This window comes from Morchella sextelata (genome assembly GCF_020137385.1).
Source record: "Morchella sextelata strain SCLS chromosome Unknown scls_2, whole genome shotgun sequence".
Taxonomy (NCBI): Eukaryota; Fungi; Ascomycota; class Pezizomycetes; order Pezizales; family Morchellaceae; genus Morchella; species Morchella sextelata.
Window position 1 is genome coordinate 1,824,785 of NW_025408617.1, and position 26,594 is coordinate 1,851,378.

The 26,594-nt window shown below is 46.1% G+C and overlaps 9 protein-coding genes across 9 annotated transcripts; 5 read left to right on the top strand and 4 right to left on the bottom strand.

Annotated features, from left to right (window-relative positions):
* Positions 1–2,924: 2,924 nt before the first annotated feature.
* H6S33_005739 (uncharacterized protein) lies at positions 2,925–4,115 on the top strand (the record flags this gene model as incomplete). Its single annotated transcript, XM_044837118.1, has 1 exon — positions 2,925–4,115. The coding sequence occupies one exon, from the start codon at positions 2,925–2,927 to the stop codon at positions 4,113–4,115; it is 1,191 nt and encodes a 396-aa protein (XP_044699048.1).
* An 818-nt stretch (positions 4,116–4,933) lies between these two features.
* H6S33_005740 (uncharacterized protein) lies at positions 4,934–5,971 on the top strand (the record flags this gene model as incomplete). Its single annotated transcript, XM_044837119.1, has 5 exons — positions 4,934–5,027; positions 5,087–5,202; positions 5,283–5,498; positions 5,555–5,847; positions 5,920–5,971. The coding sequence occupies 5 exons, from the start codon at positions 4,934–4,936 to the stop codon at positions 5,969–5,971; spliced, it is 771 nt and encodes a 256-aa protein (XP_044699049.1).
* A 2,130-nt stretch (positions 5,972–8,101) lies between these two features.
* Positions 8,102–8,854, top strand: H6S33_005741 (uncharacterized protein; the record flags this gene model as incomplete). Its single annotated transcript, XM_044837120.1, has 1 exon — positions 8,102–8,854. One exon carries the CDS (start codon positions 8,102–8,104, stop codon positions 8,852–8,854), a length of 753 nt encoding a protein of 250 aa, XP_044699050.1.
* A 753-nt stretch (positions 8,855–9,607) lies between these two features.
* H6S33_005742 (uncharacterized protein) lies at positions 9,608–10,902 on the bottom strand (the record flags this gene model as incomplete). Its single annotated transcript, XM_044837121.1, has 8 exons — positions 9,608–9,670; positions 9,747–9,922; positions 9,988–10,032; positions 10,089–10,284; positions 10,339–10,395; positions 10,487–10,594; positions 10,656–10,794; positions 10,856–10,902. The coding sequence occupies 8 exons, from the start codon at positions 10,900–10,902 to the stop codon at positions 9,608–9,610; spliced, it is 831 nt and encodes a 276-aa protein (XP_044699051.1).
* Positions 10,903–11,426: 524 nt separating this feature from the next.
* On the top strand, positions 11,427–13,229 carry H6S33_005743 (uncharacterized protein; the record flags this gene model as incomplete). The annotated part of the gene is made up of 6 exons (XM_044837122.1): positions 11,427–11,523; positions 11,586–11,939; positions 11,999–12,091; positions 12,254–12,371; positions 12,427–12,524; positions 12,619–13,229. 6 exons carry the CDS (start codon positions 11,427–11,429, stop codon positions 13,227–13,229), a joined length of 1,371 nt encoding a protein of 456 aa, XP_044699052.1.
* Positions 13,230–17,863: 4,634 nt separating this feature from the next.
* Positions 17,864–18,718, bottom strand: H6S33_005744 (uncharacterized protein; the record flags this gene model as incomplete). The annotated part of the gene is made up of 1 exon (XM_044837123.1): positions 17,864–18,718. One exon carries the CDS (start codon positions 18,716–18,718, stop codon positions 17,864–17,866), a length of 855 nt encoding a protein of 284 aa, XP_044699053.1.
* Positions 18,719–20,388: 1,670 nt separating this feature from the next.
* Positions 20,389–22,054, top strand: H6S33_005745 (uncharacterized protein; the record flags this gene model as incomplete). Its single annotated transcript, XM_044837124.1, has 3 exons — positions 20,389–20,511; positions 20,643–20,742; positions 20,796–22,054. 3 exons carry the CDS (start codon positions 20,389–20,391, stop codon positions 22,052–22,054), a joined length of 1,482 nt encoding a protein of 493 aa, XP_044699054.1.
* A 957-nt stretch (positions 22,055–23,011) lies between these two features.
* H6S33_005746 (uncharacterized protein) lies at positions 23,012–23,890 on the bottom strand (the record flags this gene model as incomplete). Its single annotated transcript, XM_044837126.1, has 3 exons — positions 23,012–23,263; positions 23,324–23,758; positions 23,816–23,890. 3 exons carry the CDS (start codon positions 23,888–23,890, stop codon positions 23,012–23,014), a joined length of 762 nt encoding a protein of 253 aa, XP_044699055.1.
* A 910-nt stretch (positions 23,891–24,800) lies between these two features.
* H6S33_005747 (uncharacterized protein) lies at positions 24,801–25,971 on the bottom strand (the record flags this gene model as incomplete). The annotated part of the gene is made up of 4 exons (XM_044837127.1): positions 24,801–24,908; positions 24,968–25,551; positions 25,607–25,696; positions 25,764–25,971. 4 exons carry the CDS (start codon positions 25,969–25,971, stop codon positions 24,801–24,803), a joined length of 990 nt encoding a protein of 329 aa, XP_044699056.1.
* Between the last annotated feature and the right edge of the window lie 623 nt (positions 25,972–26,594).

The following is a 26,594-nucleotide window of genomic DNA, read 5'->3' on the forward strand; positions in this document are numbered from 1 at the left end:
TGGAGCTGTCATCTGCATGGCGTCTTAACGGTCAACGGCCACAAAAGGTACCGAGTCCCTAAACCGCGTGTAACACTCGGTTACTTGGGATATCTAGAAGTATCAGCACCTGGTTAACACACCATATACTCAAGGCCCTTACGGGTGCGGTCCTGTCGGTGATTGCACCCAGTGCCCGAAGCGTTACCCACTTCAATCAATATCATATGGCTCAAGGTCCCGGAACTTATGTAGTCATCGTTACTACTCCTTAATAGATGTGGTATATTCTTAATGCAGTGTCGGGGGTATTGTTCTTTCATAAGACTTGTCATTACATTTCAGCTGGCCATGAAGAGCTGTGTCTATTCCTAGAATTCCAATTATCCGCAATATATCCTCAGCCACTCGACCCACAATACACCAATTTCCATCTTGATCTTCCTATATATATGGTAAAAGAAGCGCCGTAGGGGTAGGATTCTAAGCTCTCCCACATCATCTTTGCCGAAGGGTTTCACAGGAATATATGGGCAGCAACGATGCCGCTAAGATGGCTCAAAGCACTTTTTTGTTGTTTGAAGAAAAATAATAAAAGGCGTGCCTGAGAGTTGACATACTGCCCATACGGAGCTTCTTCCACCATATATCATACCCTGCTCGGATTCTTGGAATCAAATCATTTCCCCTATGGGTTAGTTTGATCTTATCCCGGAGAAACTCAAAGAAGCGACAACCTTATTTGAGTATTGAACAAGGTTGAGTAAACTTCCAATATGCCCGGTCAACTCTATAGACTAATGAAAAGTGTTCAATATATTGGCGGAACCGGTACCCGGCCCTGTATGGCAGAAGAATTCCCGAAAAAACACGCCCCAGTGACTCGGCATCAATAGTTCCGACTCCGAAAATGCGCTGTCGAACTGATGATTATTATTATTTGAAGCTCACGATTATAAGAGTAGATATAAAACGAGAATAGTCAGCCAGAATCGAGCGAGCGACGTATGGGCTCGCATACCAAATCGCCGAGATGGAGTGACTGACTATGACCGAAAGTCCGCAAGTACCTACCTACATCTAACTGGCACTGGCCTGAGATTCTAGAACATCGATTAGTAATAAGGCCTTGTTGTCAATTCCCCCACATCTGAAGTGCGTTGCGGTAGTTTAGCGGATCGAGATTGCAAGATTACCGTGAAACGGGAGCGCGGCCCGCCTGAAATTGTCGGGACACTTGGCCCAGGCATACTTAATATAGTTCCGTATAGGTCACACGAACTTTAACTGATCAGCTGAAATATAAGAACGATGAAAAACAGCTACCTAACCCCGTGCTGCTCTTGTTCTCTTCACATTAGAAGATTTGATGGATTGTGTGCCGCAAACCGACTCGACTGATCTTTAGTTTCCGAAGTTCGAGGAGATGACCAGCCCGAATCAACTCTGATACACACACTATGCTTCAAGATATTTTGCCTCGTGTCTTATTCTGTCGGCGCGCGCATAAAGATTTGCCAATAATGAGGGGAAGGAGGATACAAAGTAAGATTCATCTTTGCTCTCCTATTGAATGTCTCTATGATGCTGACTAGATTTTATCGCGAGCTCAAAATCACCGGATTCATGAGTGACTGAAATCGTTCATGTGGTGCCGATATCCTAATAGCGCAGAATCTGGTTAGATGGGTAGTTGGCCAACTATCAAGCTGTCCTGGATTTTTCTACTCACTCTGCAAACAATTTGTGGGGTTGTCCATGTTGACCTCTTATCTTGGTAATGTTAGCCTTGGGCGCCAATGCAGGCTCATTGTATATGTAGTTATATTTCGTACCGATATAACTGCGGAGGGTGAGATGGAGAAAGAGAAGACGGTGGTGGATGTCGATGTGGAGGTGAAGGTGAAGAGATGGAAACGAAGCATAGGGTATCGGGGAGTGGGAAAAACCACAGAGGAGATATACGAATATCAAAAGAAAATGACGAATACATGTAGGGTACCCAAGCATAAACGTGCTAGGTATTGCGAATTGAACTAGGTAAAGTACCTACATGTACTCACATGTAATTATGCCAACGTCATATCTTCCCGACCGAGTTCATGAAACACGATTGAAAGATTAAATGTGTTCATGTTCGGCAAATGGCCAGCAGCACTCACTGCCTTGTCAGTATTCCTCCAGCTTTACGCCTTCGTACTACCGAGTCGGACTGATATTCAACCTTTCATTTCTGGATTTGCAACTGTTGGTAATCAGCGATAGATACAAGATGTATGCATGATATGTAAAACTCTAAAAGTGCCGACTTTCTGAGCTGCTTGTTTGGTTGGTCCAGGTACCAGGAACGAGTCGAGTGAGGTTACGCAGTACCAAGCCTGTTGCGGCTTAGTCTAGCCGTGCACGTTCCACCAGACGGACCCTGCGCTAATCTCTCGGGCGGGATAACCTTCTCTTCACGTGCGCCTGGGTCCTTCACGTGACCCTGGCGGATTTCCCGGCCGACAAGCTTTTTTTCCCTCCCTCACCTCATTTCAGTCTCAATACCGCCGCAGATGATGATGAATAAAGAACCGGAGAGTTTTCATCCCGACTTAAGAATCCGTCCCTCTGCCTCCTTCTATCTTGCCATATTTGATTGATTACAGATCTGTCGACGGCCGGCCCAGGAACATCCCGCGCCGCCAGCTCAGATAGGACAGCGGTAGAAGGCCTGAAGAAAGAAATGATATGAGCAAGTGCGCTAGTGGAACAATTTCAATCTTTTCTAAATACATGTACCGTACTTATATCGTGTGATTCCCCTTTCTCATCATCATCTTCATCATCATCACCACCACACACCCCGCCCCGAAGCTAGAGATATTCATCCACTCGCCTCAATTGCATCTTTGATCTTCTCCCTCTGTTACCTTGTAGACTTCGCATCACTACATAGTCTCAAAATGACTTCAAAAAACATTGTCATTCTCGGCGCCTCCTTCGCGGGTCTCCCCATGGCCCACTACCTCATCAAGCACCTCCCCGAAGAATACACTGTCACGCTCGTCTCTCCATCCACCCATCTATTCTGGAACGTTGCCGCTCCTCGTGCCATTGTTGACCCTGAACTCCTCGGCAAGGGCAAGGACGATCTTTTCATCCCTATCCTCCCCTCATTTGAAAAATACCCCAGCGGACGCTTCACCTTCATTCAAGGAAAGGCCGTGTCCACAAGCCCAGAAACAAACACAGTCACCGTCCAAACCGTCAACGACAATGACACGTCTCTGGACGTGAGGCAGGTGAACGTTGAGTACCTACACCTCATCGTCGCTACTGGTTCCTCCACCGCAGGTGGAGATTGGGCTTTCAAAGCCGCCGGCAAGGGAACACATGTCGCCACCAGGGCTGCCCTCGCAAGTACAAGAGAAAGGATTGCTGCAGCAAACCGTATCGTGATTTCTGGTGCCGGTGCAACGGGTTGTGAGCTCACTGGAGAAATCGCGTCAAAATACCACAAATCTGGAAAACATATTACCCTTCTCTCTTCCGCGGCCGGACTTCTCCCAGTGGCTCCCCCAGGTGTTGGAAAGACTGCGGAAGGCCATCTTACAAAGATGGGGGTTGAGGTTCGAAATAACGTCAAGGTTACCTCCGAAACCAAAAAGGGCGATGTCACCGAATTGGTCCTGTCAACTGGAGAGACCATCGAGACTGATCTCCACATTGCCACATGGGGTCTCGTGCCCAACACTTCCTTCATGCCTAAAGACCTCCTTGATGCGTCTGGCTGGATTGTTACCGACAAGTACCTCAAGACCCCTACCCACTCCAACATTTGGGCTCTCGGCGATGTCACCCACTGGGGTAACCGTGGCATCGGTCCTATCAAAGGTCATCATTCGTCTGTCTCTACCAATGTCCTAGCAACCATTGCCGGTAAGGATGAATCGTCCTTCAAGGAGTACAAGCACAGTGACGACCTCATCTTGATTGTCCCTCTAGGCCCATGGTTCGGAAGGGCTACAGGTATACTGTTTGGCTGGAAGGTGTGGGGTGTAATTGCGTGGGCGTTGAAGGGGAGGACGTATATGATTGACTTTGCTAGGCCAATCGCCGAGGGCAAGAATACCGCTGGGAGGACTAAGATTTAATAGCTGTTTCTGGCTTTGGGGGTTCAAAACTTTTTCTGATGTTTCTTTTGTAAGATACCTACTAATGACTTAATTTTCGCTATGTAGCAGCATAATACCATTTTCTTTCCATTGCTATCTGAAATAGCCCCATGAGTGAGAATCGGTGATTAAGTGTACTGCCAATGACTGACGATGCAACTATACTTCATCGAGTCGATCAACAGGGCATAGAGGTACCTACATGTAAGTCTATTGAATGTCAGTGATCACCGATTGTACTTGCATCAAGACCAATCGATTTATGACATTATGGGGAAATATTGTTACTGGGTTGGTGATCGAACTAAATATTGCAAAGTCAAATTGATGGATGTTTTTTTTTTGCCGAGGCCAATTGTGAATTCTCCTCGAACCTGGAAATTTAGGCCTTATGAATTGTATTTGCACATTGCACCACCTGGGTCAAAAGCAAAAAAAAGAGGGAAAGAAATGAAGTTCACAAGCAGGTAGAGATAAATGCGGGGATAAGGAATCTCTAGTGTAGCTCAGGGGTGCTAAATTTCAAGAATTTCCAAAATGTTTCCTCGGTTACTCGGAATTGATAACCAGGGATCGCACACTCTTTAGCGTTAACCATCAATTCCTGCAAGTGTTTATAAGGATAACGATAGAATTACTACCCCGCATTTGCTATCCCGCCTCCATCTCCATCACCATCACCACTAGCACCATCAATCAATTGAAGGATTCTTCTGTGCGTACTCTAAACAGTGCTCGGATAAACAATCGAAATTGCTTCAGACTAAAAAACTGCACATAGGCCCTTACCAAACATCATGGCATCCAAAGCTTGCTGCAGCATCCCCCCTGTCGTCACCTCGGATTACACTCCTAAGGGAACCTACTCTGAAATCGGCGGTCTAAAAACATGTAAGTCACCCACAGTTCTTACAAAGTTAAAGATAGTATTGACAGGAATTGAACCACAGATGTTACCGGCGACAAGAATGCCAAAACCGCTGTGTTGGTAATCTTTGATATCTTTGGGTTCTACCCGCAGACCCAGCAGGGTGCTGATATCATTGCGGCTTCTGGAAACCACCTTGTAAGTGCAAGCTTTGAATTTTTCTTTTTCTTCTTTTAGTTTTTCTCTCACTGCGATAACGGACTGAGGACGATATGTAGGTTGTCATGCCCGACTACTTCTTTGGCTCGCCTATGGACATCAAGGTTTTCCCCCCAGACACCCCCGAGAAGCAGGCAAAGCTCGGGGCCTTCTTCGGTGCCGAGGCGGATCTTAGCAAGGCCCAGGCAAACACCCTCAAGTTCGTGCCAGCACTTAAAGAGGAGTATAAGTCGATAGAGGCTATGGCCGTCATCGGATACTGCTGGGGTGGAAAGGTACGCCATTCATTGTTCATCGCTAGTGGTGCATCTTTCTGACTGGTAAACTACAGGTCACAGCTCTCCTTTCTGGAGAAAATACTCTTTTCAAAACATCCATCCAGGTCCACCCGGCAATGGTCGACGCAGAGAATGCTAAAGCGATTACCATTCCCCACATGATTCTCGCATCAAAGGATGAACCCGCCGATGCGATTGCTGCGAGCGCAGAGTACCTGAAAAACAGCTCAAACGAAGCTGTCAGGACCAGATCTGTTGTTGATACATACCCCAAGATGTTCCACGGCTGGATGGCGGCCAGGGCCAATCTGAGTGATCCCGAGAATGCCAGCGAGTATGAGAGAGGGTAAGTATAATCCTTTCTTTCCGGGGGCCAAGGAGGTAGATTATAGTTTTTCTGATACATATGGCGGTGCAGATACAAGCAAATCGTCAACTACCTCCAAGACAACTTGACAACCGCGGCGTAATAAAATTCCCTGGATTCAATTTTAGATTTGGGAGACATGGGGAACTGACAAAGTAGTGTGATTCTGGCCTGGGCTGTAGGAAAGCCTAAGGCACGGATTTAATCAGCACATTGTATAGACCTGTACCGGTCTATATACCCTAATAAAACCTGGGGGAAAGAAATAAACGCAGCTTGAGTAGCATTCTTGGTGTTTGTAATATCGATAAGCTGTGGCGCTGCAGGCTGCGCGTCGATTACAGAAGTGCTTATTTAGTCCTTTACCGCGCACGGGCAACGCAACACTTTTGTGTAACTGATGATATGATTCGTTATCGAGTGATATCTCATGCTAGACTGCACCACGAAGTGCAACTTCATCAGGTTCCGTCAGCAGAATTCGCGAGAGAAAAACCGCGTGATTCTCCATGACTCCCTTGAAAGAGAAGAAAGACCCCACTCGGACCTACGTCAGATCCAGATCGCTCCTGCCGGACCAAGGCAACAAAACACACCAGTCCCAAGCCATGATGCGCGTCGTGTCTTTTATCCCGGTCCCTTCCTTCCACGAGGCTACATTCGAAAATGCACTGCATGCACTCGCCAGAATCGGCACCACAACAACAGACAGAACCTCAACCCGGCAACTTCAGAATCCATCGCCCATTGGACGCATGAGCCAAGTGCACAATTTCCCCAATTCGTGTCTCAAAACCCCGCAACACAACGATCGTTGCAGTTCATGCTTCCCAAAATAATCTAGAGCTACTTTGTTACTTTTGCGATAATTGGGTGACATGTCCAGTAATGAAAAGCACAAGCCAACCACAGGAGGGCCATCAATGTCAAGGTGCCCTTTTTCTCGGCATTAAGCCGGCCGGTTGACTGATCGCCCAGAGGTCTTTTTTCAGCCGTGATGGCGAGGGATCGACGAGTGGCAGCAGATCTGGGCTGTGGTTGGCTGGAGCGGTGAAGGTAACCCCACCAAGTGCTTCTTGGCCTACAATGCGATGCGGAACGGAGCCTTTTGCACCCGCGTTCTTGTCTGTTTCTAGGCAGTGTTTTTTTGTGGCACGAGTGTACAGGAAAGAGCTATTCTGGAGGACCCGGAGAGTAAACAAAACACGAGTGACCAGGAATGAACATGCGTGAGAGAGAGAAATAGAAATGCTGCTACGGATTACTATTGATACTCTTTGACTGACTTACTGACTTACTGACTGACTGCCTGGGCTGGGGGCGGGCATGTGGATAAAATAGAGTTGTTTTTGCTACGATTATTAGAGTTCGGATGTCAGGTTGGTGGCTGGGGGGCTGTGTAAAGATATAATGTTCAGGGTTTTGGGTTGGTGGATCCGGGGCTGATGCCTGCTTGGCTGGAAAGTGCTCTATTATTACCTCTGTGCAGCAGCCCTATGCATGGCACCCCACCCCGGATCATCTCGACGAGTGGGTAGGATTCGTGAAGGAGGAATCGGAGGTAGAGTAGAGAGAGAGAGAGAGAGAGAGAGAGAGAGAGAGAGAGAGGTCATGCTATCGATTGTGGTAGAGCAGAGTGGTCGTTTTCAAATCAGTCCATCAGTGAGTGCCATTGATGTCAGTGAGCGAGCTGTGTGTGAGCGAACTGGAGCTATCGGACGAGCTCGCTCTTTGCCTTCTCGAATAGGTAAGGGGAGTTGAGGTCGGCCAGCCACCAGTGTAGCTCTAGCTCGGTGCTACTCTACGGTCTCTCCCAACTACCTACCTACTCGAGAGTCTCGATAGATACTCTGCCTGATAGGCGCATATATGACCACCACCATCGTATGCATTATCACCACCGCCGTCCCCTGTCGTTGACCGACCCCCGGTGTATGCACGTACTAAGCCGTAGGCTGTATGTCGGCCGCACCCTGACGGTTTTTCTGACTCGCAAGAGTCAAGATATCGACATCTCAATCCAACAGCCTGTCTTACTGTATCTGCACTTGCATTGCCTTGTCTGGTAAGCATTCAGGCAGATCCATAGCCATTTGCATATGGTATAAGTTGAAGTGAAAGTCCCCCCCACCACCATCTATCGGGCCCACCGCATCTTGAACAGACACTTCCAGCTTCTTCTCCAGCTTCATTTTGTACCGTTTTCCAAAAAAACACCCAGTCAATTCGCAAAATGAAGTCCTTCATTGCTATCGCCCTCCTCTCCCTCGCTGCCTCCCTCTCCAGCGCCGCGCCCACCCCCGTGTGCAGCCCGCAGAGCACGGCAACCGTCGTCAAAACCGTGACGGTCGACGGCCCCAGCCCAACTTCCGGGGCGCCAACCCCCTTCGCAACGCCCACCGGCCCGCCAATCACCCCCCCGCTCCCGCTCCAGGGCTACCAGCTTCCCGTGACGCTCCCCAACGGCGTCGTCGCCCTCGGCGCATATCTCCAGGTCTCCGTCGAGGCCGCGCAGCCCGACACCACAATCTACGAGACGAAGCAGATCGGCCCCGATACCTACATGGCGTTCGAGTTTAACTTGACCCACGCGGGAAAGAAGTGCCGCTTCCACTTTGCCTTCTCCGCAGGCGACGGCACGAACGGGTACGGGTCGCAGGATGTCTATGCGCTCACCAGCGGAGAGGTCACTGACGAGACTACGTACAATAACAAGCCGGTCTCGAGCGCTACGAGGCTTGCGTCGTTCCTTCCGGGGCCGAAGGATGATCAGCAAGAGAGACTTCAGTTGGGCGACTCTTCGAACGGGGACTCGCTGCTTCTCACGGCTCAGAAGGAAGATTTTGATTGTCCTACCAAGCCCACCGGGTATGAGGTTAGGGGCGCGGGCACGATCAAGAGCAGCGCCAACTGGAGCTGGAATCACGGGCTTATCATCGAGGTCTTGGATGAGTCGAAGCCGTGGGCCGATGGCCTGAAGTGGTAGAGGGGGTTGGTCGGGGCTTCTCGTGTAGCATATTATGTTAATCATGGGTCATGATTTCTTTTGTCTGCTTCTCTTCGTTGTGTTGGATATGTTTGGGTATGGTTTAGTTTAGATCTGTGGGCGTTTGGCACATTTTCGTTCCTTTTGGTTCTCTTTTTTATTCACGGCTTGGGATTTAAATGATCAGTAGGTTTATAGCTAATTTATACGATCTTTTAATGACTACGCGGTATCAATTGAGGGTGATGTTGTGACTTTGTCTTCCTGTGTGTGTAGTAGAGGTACGTGTAGTTGGAGAGGCACGTATTGGAAGGGTACATACATACCGAAAGCTACATACCGCATCCAAGTATTTTATTGTTTTGATAGTTGTGTGAATTATGGGCCTGCAAATAGAATGAAATACGCTCCAGACACCCAGTAAAGGCGCTATATGTTTGTAGTTGTACTTACATGGACATATACATGTATGTACGTTGGTGCAATTGAAAAACAAGTAACCAACATGTTGTAAGTACTCAAGTACTAGATAATAGAGTATATAATCGAATACTTATAGTCCCGATAATTTCCACCTTAAACTCGACTCGCAGTTATGCTGCACTCCATACCAAAAACCGCAGCTCATTCATTGCCACCCAAAAAAACCAAAAGGAAGCCCAATAATCCCCAAAATAAATAAGTTCTGACAGGAGGTTCGACTACCCCCGAACCCTAACCTTAATATATAACCAATTATAGATAAATGATCGTTCAACGACCGAATGCGTTGTTCAGAGGTGCTGGGACTGATGGCCCCTCAGGAGTGACATAAGCCTATCGATTAAAAAAGGAAATTAGTAAACCGCAGCGCTCTGGGGAGCAAAATGGTAGTTAACGAATTTAAGCCTACCCTTGTCATGCCACCATCAACAATCATCTCCTGGCCGATGACGAAACTGCTCTCATCGCTTGCCAAAAAGACAACCATCTGTGCCTGTTCAATGGCCTCCCCGAATCTTCCGGTGGGAAAATGGATTTCACGGCGATGGCGCTTTGCTTGATCGGTGCCTAAGAAATCTTGGAGGACTGTTATGATTTTAGTATTGCGCTTGTGAAAGGTGAGGTTATCTAGCCCATAAATTGTAACTTACGTGGAGTATTTAGGGGAGCCGGACACAATGAGTTGAAGCGGAAACCTGTTTAATAGATGTTAGTAAATATCGGGGTGCACTGCGTGGGACTCAATGCAAACCTTCTCTAGCATGCACCATGGCCAATTCTCTCGTCAATGCCAAAACTGCGCCCTTAGAAGCGGTATATGCCAGTTGTGCAGTAGCGCTACCGACGAGAGCAACAACAGAGGCGGTGTTGATGACCGATGCCTTTTTCTTATTGTGCTTGCGGAAGGACAGAACGGCGTGTTTGCAACCGTACCAAACTCCTTTAACCTAGATTTCTGATGAGAATTGTCATGTATCAGAGAGAACTGGGGATCGGGGTACATTAATTTTCTGCGTCTCATCCCAGACCTTCTCCGTACAATCGATAGCATCACCATCCTAAAATCAATATGTTAGAAACCATATTTTTCTAAAAAAATAAAAGCAGTCTAGAATTTGCTTTTTCAGCAACTTATATAGGTAAACTTACATCCGGGTGCATGATACCAGCGTTATTGAATATAACATCGACCCCGCCCCAACTATCTAATGCTGCCACCAGATTCTCGACATCAGCCTCTACTGAAACGTCGGTTACCTATTTCCCTGCGTTAGATTTCTCAGTGAAAGAAATTTTTGAGTATCACATATATACGTACATAGGACTCGATTCTAGCTTCGGGGGCAAGCTTTTTTGCCTTGCCGAGTGCAACCTCCAATTGATTCTTATTGACATCTGACATCATGACAGAGGCACCGTTCTGGGCGAATAGAATTGCCGTTTCGAGGCCGATGCCGCTGTTCACAAACGCCAGTCAGACTTCAAGATATGCTGCATAATTGGTAGGTCATATCATACCCGGCGGCTCCAGTAACAATACAGTTCTTTCCATCGAGTCTTCCCATTGTGAATATGGTATAATATCAGTTTTAAATATGGCAATGTTGTCTGATAGAACAGGGAGAATGGGGACAGAGACCTTTATATGAGGGAGGTTAACTCGTAACGTTCCGGACATCTAAGCTATGCCTTTCTTGATATATTCTGCCTCACTTTAGAAGCGGGGCATCTATTTTGTGGCGCTTATCTGTCTAGCTATCTGGGTTACGCTACCAATGAAGCGGGGAATTTTTTGGCTTGGCTGTAGCTACGAGGTTTTGTGTAAAGTACATGTAGACACACAGGTAGTAATTGACTGACAATACAGTACAGGGGTGCACGATGAGAAATCTTGTCTTCTGAGCTAAAACGTAAGATACTTGGATAGTGCACGTAGGTACATGTAGTTGTACTCTATGTGTCGTTGGTCCTCCAAATCAACTCCCCACTCCAAGATCCGTAACCTCCTCGCTACAAGTCTGTTGGAGAAAGCGCCTATTTACAACAAAAACAAACTACATATAGTTTTAAAAAGGACACCTGCAACACCATGGCAGGAGTATATACGCTCGAGGCGATCACTGCAGAGCTGGCTGGTGATGATAAAGTGAAGCTCGCTGGAGTAGATGTGGATGGGCAACTGCGCGGTAAGTACATCTGAGCCCGAAGTACGAGCGCTTGGTACCAAACTAATATTTTGGGCTTACAGGGAAGCTTATATCCAAAAAGAAGTTTTTATCAGTTGCAGAATCTGGTTTCGGGTTTTGTTCTATAGTTTTCGGATGGGACATGCATGACAAAACATACTTTCGCGAACTTCTCATATCCAACGCCCAGAACGGATACCGTGATCTTTTAGCGAAGGTAGACCTCCAAAGCTTCAGAAGAATACCCTGGGAAGATGCTGGGGGGGATCATACGAGCGGCTCACACGGCGTGCCATTCTTTTTGGTTACTTTTCATGACCCTGTCTCAGGGCAACCGGTACCACCTTGCCCAAGAGGGCTATTAGGGACTGTTGTGAGTAGAGTGGGAGAGAAGGGGTGGAAAGCTATGGCTGGAGGTTTGGTTTTTATCCTCAAATGAATTAGTGGAAAATTCTGACGCTAAACGTCCTTGAAGTCGAATACGAATTTTTCAACTTTCAGGAAACTTCAAAAAGCGTAAAGGCAGGAAGCGGGATAGATCTAGAGCACCTGACACCAGGAATGTTTGGTTATTCTCTCACCAGGCCTGTTCAAAACCAGGAGTTTTATTATAGTATTTTTGATACATGTAAGCTTTCCAATTTCGCAGATTCTTTCAAACCTTTGCAGGAAAATACCTAACTAGGCTTGGCCTAGATATGGAAAAATTAAAAGGTAACATTGTGTCTAGGCAAGAAATTCAATATCCCAATAGAGGGTTGGCATACAGAGTCAGGACCTGGAGTTTACGAAGCTGCTTTGGAGTTTGGGGAGGCCTCACTGATGGCTGATCGAGCCAGTTTATTCAAGTGAGTCAATACTTCCCGTGTATAAAAACCTGGCGGACTCAACCTTTCCAATTAGATATGTTGTCAAAGCGTTAGGGTCGAAATATGGCATAATGCCATGTTTCATGGCAAAGCCAAAAGAAGGGTTGCCTGGAAATTCAGGACATATGCACAGTAAGTATTCTCTTAGTTAGCTGATTATTTACATCTTGCATGCACCGTTCAAACATGCTACAAAGTCCACGACTAATTGTATTCCGACTTCTAGTATCCCTGGTCGATTCGGAAGGCAAAAATCTTTTTGCTCGGTCTGAGCCCGACACAAACCCTCCATATTCAGATGTATCACACCTTTCCGATTTAGGGCGTCATTTTTTGGCAGGAATGTTGGAAGGCCTTCCATCTATAATGCCTATACTAGCGCCAACAGTAAACTCCTATAAGCGCCTGGTTGAAAACTTCTGGGCACCCGTAACTGTGTCTTGGGGTCTTGAGCATCGTGCAGCTTCCATACGTCTCATAGCTCCACCGACAGCCTCACCAAAATCCACTCGCTTCGAAATACGAACTCCTGGGGCGGATGCTAATCCGTTTTACGTTCTCAGTGCGATCCTTGCCGCGGGCTTGCGCGGTATCGAGAAAATGATCGAGCTCACAACCCCCCCTCTCGGAAAGGGCAATGAAACTGGGGGCGGGGAGCGACTGGCAAGGAATCTAATGGAGGGTGTTAGGAAGATGAAAGAAGAAGGAAGTGTAGCGCGAGAGGTACTTGGAAATGATTTTGTGGAGCATTTTACAGGAACCAGAGAACATGAGTGGCGGCTTTGGGAAGAGGCGGTGACGGATTGGGAAGTTAAAAGATATGTTGAGACAGTTTGAAGCCTCATGAGATGATCTAAGAACTGTACCTACTGCACATAACCCTTTGTCGTAGGAATTGCGTCTTGATTCTTCATGGCACGATTACAAGTATTTACTATCTACCCCCTCAAATACAACCAGGAGGATGAGAATGAAATGAGTTCCTCAGTTCTCGGGTTACTTTTTGCATCTGTAGTTTGAGTATTGTGAGGTTCCAATTTGGCAAGATCGATATATAATTACAGTCAAGCATGCCATGGTTATATTCTAGTGATACTTCATGTTGGTGTGTTCTGAAAACCGAAATTGTTGTCTGCGTTTGGTTAATGCTACTAGGCAGGTGCTGGTTTCGAGATATTGGGGGCGGGGGAGTTGGCAAGATCTGATGGATTGCCTACAATTAATGGTTACACCACAGTAAGGTTATGTGATTGGCCCCCTCTACAGTCAAAGGGTCTATAAACAGTTTACCTACCATGGTCAGATCAAGCATAAAGAATTCCATCGGTCACCAATTAAGGTACATACATGTACGTATGCACATCTTTAGAAAGTTATGTTAAGTACAACATGTACTCTACCTAGGGTACCTACAAACTACATGTACCTACTCTTGACCCTTGCGGGACGGGCCGTAGCGCGCTACCTGCAGAACCGCTGGGCGGGCTAGGCGACAAGGCACACCCTGAGAGCAGCTTTCACGCTAAATGTAGTCACTTAAACTGATATGCTTCACCAAGTATACATGTATATCTACATGCAATGTTCAGCTAATCGTCATCTTTGCAGATGAGGTGCTTGAGTAGGTAGACAAGGAAGGCGTCTACACCATGCGCCTGTTCAGAAGGTCATCCATGCAGAATCACCTCAATAGGGGGTTGAGTAAAAAAAAGCGGGGCACCACGGCTTTTTTTCCCGGTCGTTTCTTGGACTATATATATGTCCTATGGTGTCTTCAGAAATATTGGGGGATCAGTCGATTGCCTAGGCTGAAAACAAGCTCTTGAAATCCTTACTTGAGTATTGTGTAAGTTACTTACCGAACCTTAAGAGATGCAGCTGGCTAATAGGATCTGTCATAGTTTTCACCCTTGAATCATGGAATTGGGATTTTCGGTAGCCGCCGGACCTCTCAGTCAAATCAGTGTTTCCCTATTCAGCGTGGAATTAGCCGTACAGCTTGCCACAGGGGCATACGGTTGGTGGAAGGTCCGAGAAAGATGCCATTCACTTGCTCAATTAGCAGAAACCAAGGACGCGCGGATATCAGCCACAAGTACTTTCAACTTATTAAGATACAGGCATAGAAGACAAGATAGCCTTATTAGGGGGGTTGCAAGAAGTCCAGACGGTATCCTTTCTTGCGTTACGTTGCCAAACGCTTCTACGGCAACGGATGGCGATGCGGGAATGGTATGTCTGAGAGCAGTGATTTGTGCTCTCTTATGTTTCTACAATACGCCAACTGTTTTAACGATCTTGGTTGATTCCCTGCCTGGTACACTCTATCACTCGAATCAGGACGGGGGTGAAGAAACTATTGAAGGGCCTTTGCTCTCTTCCTTGCGAGAGTATATCAGGTCCGCGGAAGTGGAGGAAGACAGCGATCAGCTCCGACAAAAGTTGCAAGAAATTGTAGACTCTAGGTTGCTCAATGTAACTACCGCAACGCATAAGGACCTTTTTGAATGCGACGAGAACTTGGAATCCGATGTTCCAAATATCGTTGGAGCCCTGAGATGGATTTTAACTCCTGAATTCAAACGAAAGTATCGAGTTTATCCAACTCGTTCTTTAAAAGTCTGGGCTTTGGCGGTAATAATGGCCCAACTTGGATTTGAGGTGGTTTCTGCAATGCACGTGATTTCATCCAAGAAAGAATATGAGGACTACATTGATAATGTCGGCTATCAGTCAACATATCAAGAGGTTTTCCTCGTCATAGCGAATAACCTTCCTACCGATCCTGGAACTTTCAGGGGCCCTCCCTTCCATGCTTCACCGAAGCCTCGAATTGGCTCTATTCGATCCATTCCCCGCATAGCTTTTCGACATCTCAATAACGGCAGTTCGGTTAATACCGTACTTCTGTGTGAAGTTTGGGACTTCACCTTCAACTACGTTCTTTCTCTGCTCCAGCCACCTTCAAAGATCAATACCAAATATGCGGGTTTATTTGAAGGAGAAGTTTTGTTTACAAGAGAGGCACTTGAAAGCTTCGCAGAAAAGAGTTCCTACGTACCTAAAAATCCCAGATTGACCGATAGCTTACAATGGCTCACTTTCCTCGTCTCTGACCCCCTGCGAAAATTTATGCCCTCGAAATTCTCTCAGATTGAGGATATTTGGGTTTTGACCAATTCAATTGGCCAATTTCAAGGCCTTACTGATAATTATGTGGATTTGCCTAAAGACGATGATGCAGATAGCTGGTATGTAGCTAGAGTGGCTGTTCTAGCCACAATATATGCTCTCTGTTGTAAATGGCTTTATCAGGATGATAGCATGGCAGATTTACTGGACACAGAAGTTGCTTTCTGTCCGTACTTCATTCGCCGGGGGAATCTAGCTCCGTGGACTTCGTTTGAATGTTTTCGCGTAAAACTATTCTCGGATAGACAGCCTTCGTCTTGGACTGGTGGCTGGGAATTTGGCACCTCGATGGGACCTGGGAAGTGGTTGCATTTACTTTACTTGGTTTTCGCAGGTGGCACTGAAAGCTCTGAAATTAAAAACAGGCTTTCGAGCGCATCGGCTGGTACCAATCACCTCAATACAAAGATACTCGGTTTCCAGAAGAACGGCATGGTAATGATTCCAGATATCTTAATTCATCCATCAACGGAACCAACATCTTGGTTCAGGTACCATCTATGTGTAGGGCAGATACTCGACCTACCGCTCGACCAAGACGGGTTTATATGTCACAGTAATAGATTTAATAATCCCCATATCGGGTGCAGTTTACCCGGAACAATTACGAAAACGGTGGAAATCAAACCCTCTGACGTACTCATTCGCCTCGACGTGGAACCTTGGTGGGAATTCGACCCAACGACCGTCATATTCCGGGTGAGGGTTGGCGGTATTGTAAAGGGGATATTCAGCCCCGAAGCCCTCTACGAAAAGAATATTTACGAACTGGATCACGTATGTAAGTGCCCAAGTATCAATACATCAATGATACAATTGGGGAAGGAGGTTGTAGTCTACAGCGTTTCCGAATATTTGTCTCTCAAAAAAGAAAAGCATAATTATGGCAGTAAGCCGATATTTGTACAAACGGGTGGGGATAGTACAGCACAAGTTGTTTGTATTTCTTTATCCATCTCTCAGTCTGCTCGGATCCGGAGAGGTCCAGTATCATGTCTAAACTATTTCAACAATGGCGATGTTATTTACGATTTTTATTTTCTTTGATTATTTCACTTATACCCCGTACTTTCATTTCTCATATTTGACACGCGAGAACACGGCTGTTTTGCTTTTTGTTTGAGGACATTGGATTTTAGTTTGTAATTTATTTATTTCCCTTTATATCTTTTGTAAGTTGTGTATGTGGTAATTGACATAGGTCCTTTGAGGTTTTTTGAGTCATTTGTACCCTACGAGACTTGCTAGCTAGAAGGAGCGTCCTTTAAGCGAACACAAGAAACATGGGCTGGGAATTCATGGCTGATATTATCACATGTACGCTCGAATTACAATACCTAAGATGGACTGATGGGTTTATTGGAGGTAAATTCAAGAAGCTACATCTTATACTTAGGTTAGGCCATGGAATACCTGATTCCCCAGCTAACGTTCGAGGAAAGCATTTCTATCAGAGCCTAAGTATACTTGTGCGATAATATACAAAGAGCTAGACCATGTCTAAAGTACATAAACTACATGTACTTACTGGTCGGTTTCAAGAATATTATATACGCAGCATAATTATATAAGTATATCTGTCCCGTGGGGTCGAACTAGTGTGGTCCACGAGACGAGTTAACTCCAGTCCTCGACTCGAGCCCAAAGCTCGAGCAGCCACGAGCAGCTACCCTCACGAGTCAGCGTTTTTTGCTGCTCGACTTGAAAAGCTCGAACTTTTAGGTGTTATCTCTCTGAATATTCCCGCCTGGAAACAATACTAGATATGCCCATATTATCCTTCCGCCATTTGATTTGTAAAATCTTGAAGTACTCAACCCTAACCCTAATAATATATGTTTGCACAAAGAGAGCTAGAATGACTTCTGGAACGCCTATCTGGGGCAACTAAAAAGCCCGAGCTCAGCTCGAGCAACTCGAGCTTTTACAAGTCGAAACAAGTCAAACAGCTGCTATCACGAGTCAAGTCAAGCTTTTCCTCGTGCTCGTCTCGAGCCGGCTCGTCGACCACACTAGGTTGAATTTGTTATCCTTATAGATTTCCTACGATCATCCCAGGTAGAATATAATGAAATGGCATAGTACCAAAGACATGAAAAAGAAACAAAGTATAACACCGAAAATATAAACCAAAATGTACAGTATTAAACGAAACGCCCCCCACTAAACGCCCGGACCAGTCTATAAACTTTCTCCAGGAAATGCGCGAGAAGAAAAAATGGTGATCAACCGTAATGATGATCTAACCTAGCCTAAGCGTACCCGCCGCAATCAACTAATTAAATCATATCTAGTTGCTGAGGCTTCGGTGTAGTGGGTGGTCTCGCTCCCGGCGTTGTTATTGTTTTTCGATAGCTTTCATAACTACTACTGGTCTCGCTCCTATTGATCACACTTGGCCCGAATCTATCCTCAATTATAGCGCTAGTTGTGTCTCGAGGCTTCTCATCAAGGTTTTTTGATGGTACCATAGGCGGTAGACTTTCGCGAGAATAGTTGTTTCCCTTCTCGAGATCGTACGGCGGGATACCCGTGTACCCATCCTCATGATACGCCGGTGAAGGTTGGTTCCATTTTTCCGGGGAAGTAAGATCTTTACTCTTCCACGCGGGAAAATTGAGATCCTTTTCCGACATTTCACCGCGAGAGATTGTGGCTGTTCCCAGCGAGGTTTGGTTGAGTTGAGGATAGTCGTATGGAATTCGATCATCTCTTGCATACGCAGAATGTGGTTCCTCTGTAATTCCCCAGATAGAGTCGGTTGATTCTCGACGGGTATTAATCGAGTGAGATGCAGCACGAACTCGACGGCGCTGCAGAGCTTTGATAACACAATGGGCGATAAAGCAGAGAAGAGCTAGGAACATCAGGCTGCAGACAACCCCTAAAATGATGAACATCATATTTCGATTCAAAGATGTTTTGTTTGTTGAAAAGTTGACCGCGGGACTAGTGGTGACGAAGGGTCCAGTACGAAGTCTAGCTGGATCACGTTGTGCCAACCCGTGCCTAATACCACCGGCGCTAATTGAAGCTGGAAAACAAGCTGTAGGGACCGCGCGGAATAATGGTAGTAAAAGAGTGACCAAGCGGGTGTGGAGGGTTAATGAACGGAAACGATATGGGGGTGCCATTAATTCAAGGGAACGGTGGGATTTTATACTGAGTACCGAAATTGTCACTGTTGATAATAATAGGGCATATACTGTGCTGTGCCTCTTCAGTACTGAGGATAGATAATAGGAAAGGTAAGTTTAGAAATAATGCGTAGTGTTTTGCCAATATCTACTGCTTTTGAAACTTTCGTGTTTTGCGAATTCTATCTCTTTTGAATCCCAAGAAAATGGGAAGATAGCTCAAATAACGCACCAGGAATGAAAGGAACCTCGGTGGAAATGGAGGCATTGCTTTAGAAATATTTTCTAGAGTTACTTGTATATACTACTGGAACTTTGTGTAGTTGCATAAGACATTCATTTTCGAGGATGTTGTCACCTTAGTTCTCTGGATGAAGTGTAGTTGACCGGTTCAGTACCCGGTAAGGCGACCGAATTGCAAATCCGGTAGACATGACGGCCGATACCTGTGCCACATGGTCCACATGGTCGATGAGCCTGGGGCTCAAGCAGGCTCTTGTGGCTTTGTGCAACGGCTGACTGGGCGGAATGGGGCGCTACTAATTATTAGGCTACATGTGTGTACATGGTGTACTTTATACCTGTGAGTAGAGTATATTCTTACTTAAAATACCTAAACAAGAATGTCAAGTATCTAGACGCACTAGCCATACCGAAGTTCCAACCCCAGGTATATTAGTGTTTTTTTCAGCCACTATCTGGAATATATATATGACCCAATATCTCTAATCTTCAGCTGTTTAGTACTAAGTGCGTACTATGTGCGTGCCTACACTACCGCAGCCACACAAGTCCTTGCCTGGGCCCTGGGCATACTAATTTTGAGCTCAATTCCCAAAGAGGATCCTTTGTCACGTGCACCTTCGTAGCCCACAGACCCAGCCCATACATGTACCGTCAAATGTATGTAAACTTAGTTAAGGGCTTAGCCTTAAACACAGTTTCTCACTCGAACATCACGCTTTGGGGGCAATACTCTCCGTACTGCTACATACATGTAGGTACTAACATACTCTTGCTATAGTATGTAGTTGCAAAGTGTAGAGTAGGCGTTTACGAGTAGTAGATCCGAGATAGTACTGGTGTAAGACGTCCCGGTCGATGTGGCACGGCACCCGAAGCTTACAAGTTCCCGATAGAGTACAGTTCCCCGCCCTGTTTGACAACATGTACCTATTCTCCGACCTTTAGTCAGTTCCAGCCAAGGCCGAAAAGATACATGTAACAACCAACAGCTTCCTATCTCACATCACCGAGCTCTGACAACTCTGTGGGGTATTCCGAGGGTTAGGGTTGATCATGTATATCAGACCGCCGGAGACTGCAGGTGGTGGTGGTTGTCCTCGGCTCGGCCACCGGGAAGGCTACTGTCGGCTCCTGCCAACTTTCCCTCCGCCCGCAATATTATTCACATGATTTGACTTCTCTCCTCCCTCTCTGCCCTTTCCCCGCATTCTACAATTATCATCAATCAATTGGTGTTTATCTCCTACCTCATATTTTAGATCATGTCCTTTTTGGCACGTTCCCTGTCGAGGTCTGCTGCCGTCCCTCGTGCGGTTTCTCGTCGTGTTTCCCCCGCGCTCTGCCGTCAGATCTCAGTCCGCTCGTCGTCCACACCAGTGGCATACCAGAGGTCTATCACATTACCACGAACGTTCTCCACAATGTCCTCAAGACAGAGCACCGTTCACGGAATCGTGAACCAGAACGAAAAACCTGAGCCTGATCAGGTTCTCCAGGACATTGCTGATTATGTTCACAACTACGAGATTACTTCTCCTCTAGCTGTATGTGCACCCCTCTTCTCTAGTGGTCGTATTCCGTCGTTTCTCCCGCTTCTAGACATTTGCCTAGAATTTCTGATGGAATTGAGATATTATGGCTAGTTGGGGAAAGCTGTTCTAATAAAGTGGGGTAGTGGGAAACTGCACGTCTGTGCCTTATCGATACCTTGGGATGCGGTCTGGAGGCATTGAAATTTCCTCAATGCACGGATCTTTTAGGGCCTGTTGTGGAAGGTATATCTTGTATTTCCCTCTCCCAATATCTCGGAACTAAAAAGGTTTACCAGGCACCGTCGTCCCAAACGGCACCAAGGTTCCTGGAACTCCTTACCAGCTTGACCCAATCCGTGGAGCTTTCAACATTGGTACTGCCATTAGATGGCTCGACTACAACGACTGTTGGCTTGCTGCTGAGTGGGGTCATCCCTCTGATAACTTGGGTGGTATTCTTGCGGTAGCGGATTGGCTTGCCCGTACCAATAAGGCTAAGGGACTTGCCGCACCTAAGATCAAGGATGTCCTTGAAGCCATGATAAAAGCACACGAAATCCAGGGATGCCTTGCCCTCGAAAACTCCTTCAACCGTGTTGGTCTCGACCACGTTGTTCTCGTCAAGGTCGCTACCACCGCGGTTGTGTCCAAGCTCCTTGGACTCAACCGCGACCAAACCATTGATGCTGTTTCACAGGCATGGGTTGATGGCCAGTCTCTTCGTACTTACCGCCATGTTCCTAACACAATGTCTCGAAAGTCATGGGCTGCCGGTGATGCTTGTTCTAGAGCTGTCAATCTTGCATTGATGGTTAAGAAGGGAATGGGAGGTATTCCGTCTGTCCTTACCGCCAAAACATGGGGTTTCTATGACGTTCTTTTCAAGTCCGAGGGCTTCAAGTTTCAGCGTCCTTATGGTTCATACGTGATGGAGAACGTCCTCTTCAAGATCTCTTTCCCCGCCGAATTCCACTCACAGACAGCTTGCGAAGCTGCCATGACTCTCCATAGTGAGCTTAAGCGCCTTGAAAAGACTACCGATGACATTGCCTCAGTCCGTATTCGGACTCAGGAAGCTGCGATCAGAATCATCGACAAGAAAGGACCTTTGAACAACTATGCTGATCGCGATCACTGCATCCAATACATGGTTGCTGTTCCCCTCATCTACGGCCGTCTCACTGCTCAGGATTACACCGACGAAGTTGCTTCGGATCCTAGAATCGATGAGCTGAGAGCCAAGATGGAGTGTGTGGAGGACAAGAACTACTCTCTTGAGTACCACGCGCCGGACAAGAGGAGTATCGGAAACGCCATTCAGATTACCCTCAACGATGGAACTGTGTTGGACGAGGTTGCAGTCGAGTACCCTGTTGGACACAAGTTCAGACGTGCGGAAGGAATCCCATTACTATTGGAGAAGTTTGAGAGACACGTTTCTGGCCACCTTGGAAAGGCGCAAACGGAAAAGATTATGAAGGCGAGTGAGAAACTAGAGAGCGTCCAGGAGTTGGACGTAGATGAGTATGTCAATCTGTATGTCACAGAGAAATAAGTGTAGGGTAGGATATTTTCTTGAAATTTAGCTATAGAATGAGAAATAATCATTCGGTTTGATGATACCTTTAACAAAACTCGTTAAGGAAAGCACATATTATAGTGAGCTTAATTGCTACTGTGACAAAAATATTATCGGATACCCTTAGCGCGAACTTTGTTTGAGGGCCAAACTTACAACCCAAGACTTCCTCTCAGCCTTCGCGAATGTAGCTAAGCTGCCACACCGACGACTATGTAGTGAGCGCGCAGAGGAAACATGGTGCATTTCTCTCGCCTTCGGCTAGGTCTTTTATTTTTATTGAACACAATTCATTTTATAGGGTTATATTGAGGGGACGTTGCATATTATTTTGTTGGGACTGTTAGTGCGGGCCCGTCTTGTGGTGCAGTACTAATGCTTGGCAGATGGCGTTTTCAAAACCGGAACTCTAGTTTTAGTAGCATCAGTGGGTACTAATTAAAGATCGATCTCACGGATTTATGTAGAGCACACCATTACGCATTACCTTTGCTATAATAATTATGTAATTGAGTGTTCTAGAGACTTTACCTCGAGTATTATAATATATGTAAATATCGACATTTCCCACTTTAGCGCAGTGGCACTTGAGCTAGAAGTGTATACATACATACATGTATTTACATATAAGTAGTTTCCCAAAACAATAAAATACACTAAGAATCGTAGAGGTAATAACAGGCTCTCGTTCACAATATGTTTTTCATAGAACAAAAAGCTTTAGATATTTGCCTATGCTCTTATCTCCGATATCTACTCCAGCTGTTTCGGTATATCATAAACTACATGTATCTGTGTATTATTCTTTCCCCATGAACTTGATAATCAGATTATCCTAAGCCAGCTCTCATTGACCTTCGAGCTCTATTGCTAAAAGTAATTGATATCCGTAGAATCCATGACGCCGACGAATAGCCAAGAATAATATGCGGTTTAAAGCTCCTTTTCCTGTTTTCGTTTTACCCTCTCTCCTTCGGTGACAAAGGCGATAATAAACTTCTCAAGCATTCCCGCTCCAGTTTTGATGCTATACGGATCGTCTTCAGGAGGCACATGCAGAAATAACACCCTCCTTGAAGAGTGTTCGGCACACCGCAGCGACGTGCGATATATATATTCACATAAGAAGCGGCCAGCATTAGTCGACTCTTTAAATACGAGCTGTTTTTCGGGCGTCTCCTCCGGCTGTACCCGTCGCTGTAAGTATCAAACTACCCTTACAAAAGCTATAGGGTAGGAACATACCACAATCCCACAGGCATCCATCATTCCGATAATCCTTTCTATATCTAATTCCGTCTTATAGACCTGTCCTCCGTCCGCGTCTTCTATGGCACACTTCCCCGTGTCGCCAGTCTCGTTCTTCTTTTCCTTTTCTGGGTCCGCCTTTTTACCACCCGGGATCAGGCCGTCAATATCACCCTTCACATATCCTTTTTCGTGGGCGACTGTCTCAATCTCATAGTCTCCGGGAAGCGCGACACCGATGTGGAGAATGTAATCAAATTTTTTTTCCGCGTGAAGCGATGGGATAAGGGTATCGATAGTTTCGTAGGCGACCCTGACAGGGGCGGGGTGTGGGATTATAGTAATGTCGTAGATATCGGTAGAAACAGAAGCTGAAGGAAGGAAGGAGGAGACTATTTGCCAGGAAGGGTTCTCGGTGAAGTTCCGGAACGGCTATGTATATCGGGCGTTAGCGGTTTTATGAGACTAAAAGGAAGGCTGAAAACGAACCCCGAACCCGGTAAGATAAACTGTGATGGGTTTCTTTGATACATCAGAAGTGGTGTCTGGAATGATTGGAGGCATGCTTTAGTGGTTGAGTGTGGAGTATGGTTTTCAACCTTTTTGGCAGCTTTCCTAAGGGAGTGGAGATCGATGGAGATGATGTGCGCGTGCGATGCCGGAGATGTGCCATATATATTACTAGAAACGATACTTAAAGCAATTTTGCGTTTTTAAGAAGTTTGCTCTGCACACCCTAGCTATTGTACCCTGCCATCATAGAAGAGGGCGAGCTTCCTAATACATGTATGTAGCGCGTTTGTTTCTGCGGGGTAATGAGATGATGTTAGTGCCTTTCTGCTTTAAAATCTTTAAGGCTTCCAAATACCGGCAAGTTCCCTACGGGTGTGTGACCAGGGTAGCAAGTAGAGTGCTACCCACCTGTCTTCGTGCTACACAACCGCAGATATGAGTGGGGGGTGCTTACCGACTGTTCCGCAGAACGGATGTCATCTCACGGAAACGGAATGCGTGCGCTTAATATCAACTCTTGTTAGAGAAAACCTTGTGTGTTATTATAATCCCTATTATCACTTCTGGTATTGAAATCGAGCGCTGCTAGCTAATTTTTTTGTTTCAGCTCATCTCGCCCCAATCCCAACCATATTTGATGGCTATATACATGTAGGTCAGGCCCTGCCTTAAATTTCCTTTATCACAGAAACCTATGTACTGAGGACTGGACAAACCCTGACAGCTGTTTGTCATTAACGAGTGCTAGGATCACGTATAATCATCAACCATATTGTTTAAATTTTTCTCACATCGACAGACTGATAGTCCTCATGTAGAGTAACACACTGTTCAACAGTGCGCTTTTATTTTTAGCTACACATAGGTACTCTACCAATTTTTCCCAATTCCCAGCACTCCACTCCCCTCTCTCATATTTCAAATCCCCATCAAGCTTGGTACCTAACCAAAGAGAACAATTTTAGGTCAACGCAGAATCGACACCAGTATAGGCGAGCTTCCTGTTGAAATAATCATCCCACAAAAGCGGGGCATCGTATGAGGGGAAGGTGCTGTCGACCCAAGAATTCTGCAAATCTTTTAGCTTCGATTCTAAAGTCGAATCAAGAAAGGAACTTCTTTGCTTACTGCATCACTGACACCCCAGACGGTGATACCAACACACTTGCTAACTCCCAAACAAGCATTTGTGACAGTGTTGTAGTCGGTCTGCTGCTGGGCCAGTTTCGCAGAGGTAACATCTTTCGGAATGCGAATATCAAGCTCGGTGATTGCAACATCGAGACCAGTGTTTGCAAGGACTTGCAATTGAGCAGCAACGCCGCCAACCTGACCAAGGATCAAATGTGCCTGAGTTCCGATACCATCGATGGGAACACCACGGGACTGAAGCCTCTTGACAAGTGCAACAAGATTGGTGATCTTTGCGCCGGGACCATCAAGGTTATAGTCATTGATATAGAGCTTCGCAGCAGGATCAGCTGCACGGGCGGCAATAAAGGCAATGTCGACAAAGCTCTCGCCGAGGACTTTATAGAAGACCGATGTACGAAAGTTACCGCTGTCATCGAAAATCTCATTGACAACGTCCCAGGCGTAAATCTTGCCCTTGTACCGGCTCATAAGGGTCGTGACATGGTTTTGAATGACCGAAGTCAAAGTGGCTTTGTCGGTGATAGCTGAGACCCATGATGGGAGCTGTGAGTGCCAGACTGGTATCGAGTAAGCATGGTTATCCAATCTTTCAAGAATTGTCGCAAAGCCTACCAAGGGTATGTCCACGAATGAGACGACCGTTATTTGTGGCAAAGGCAACGGTCTGATCAGCGTTCGTAAAAGTGAATGATCCCTTGGAAGCTTCATGAAGTGAAATAAGTTAGACTTTAAGGTTGAAGATGAAAGTGACTATAGAGGAGAAAATTACGTTCAGTCGCATCCCATTTCATACTGTTCTCAGGGGTGATTGCGCCAAAATCAGACTTGAGGATAGTCTGAACATTACTATTGGACAAGGTGTTAGGGTCCGCGATGGATCCAAAATACTTCTTGCCTTTGGCAACCATCTTAGTGTTCAAAAGCCCAAAGACCATGTTGGGAGCCAACATGGCTGCGAGAATTGCGGTAGTCTTCATAGCAAAATTGTTGGGGGTTGACGTCTTATGATTGATGAAAGACTGATGGCCTGAATGATGATGAGATTTCGATACTTTGGGGGAGCATCTAAAGGTTTATATAGCTTCCACCATTGAGTGTAAGTGGGTCTAATTGCTTCCTATAGCTAACACCATATATTCACTGTCTAAACGCTTTGACTGCAATGGTTTGATTGAGCAGGGAAGCTTCGACGACTGTCGGAAGTAATGTCCATTCTCTCCGGGAACGAAGAGGCTCACGGCCCGAAAATCACTCCTAAAAATCAATCCGCCCGTCCGTGGCTATGGTGTCTCTCCTTAAGTTGGTTGAATAGAAATGATAACATGACATGGCAATATGAGGATTCCTTGCTTCCCACAAGTCCGAGATCAGGTACACTTCTCCAGAAGGATCACCACTAATTCTCCGAATTAGCCTGTTTATGACAGAACCACATGGCTAGAAGAATATTCCGGGCGGTACGTATTTCGGCAAAACTTCCCCACATTTACAAATATCTTCTAGGCCCAGTCTTGAGATTCGCATATACTATAAAGTGGGTTGCAGTATAAAGTCTGCAGTTTCACAGATGGTGAGACTCACCTAGCACCTACATAAACCA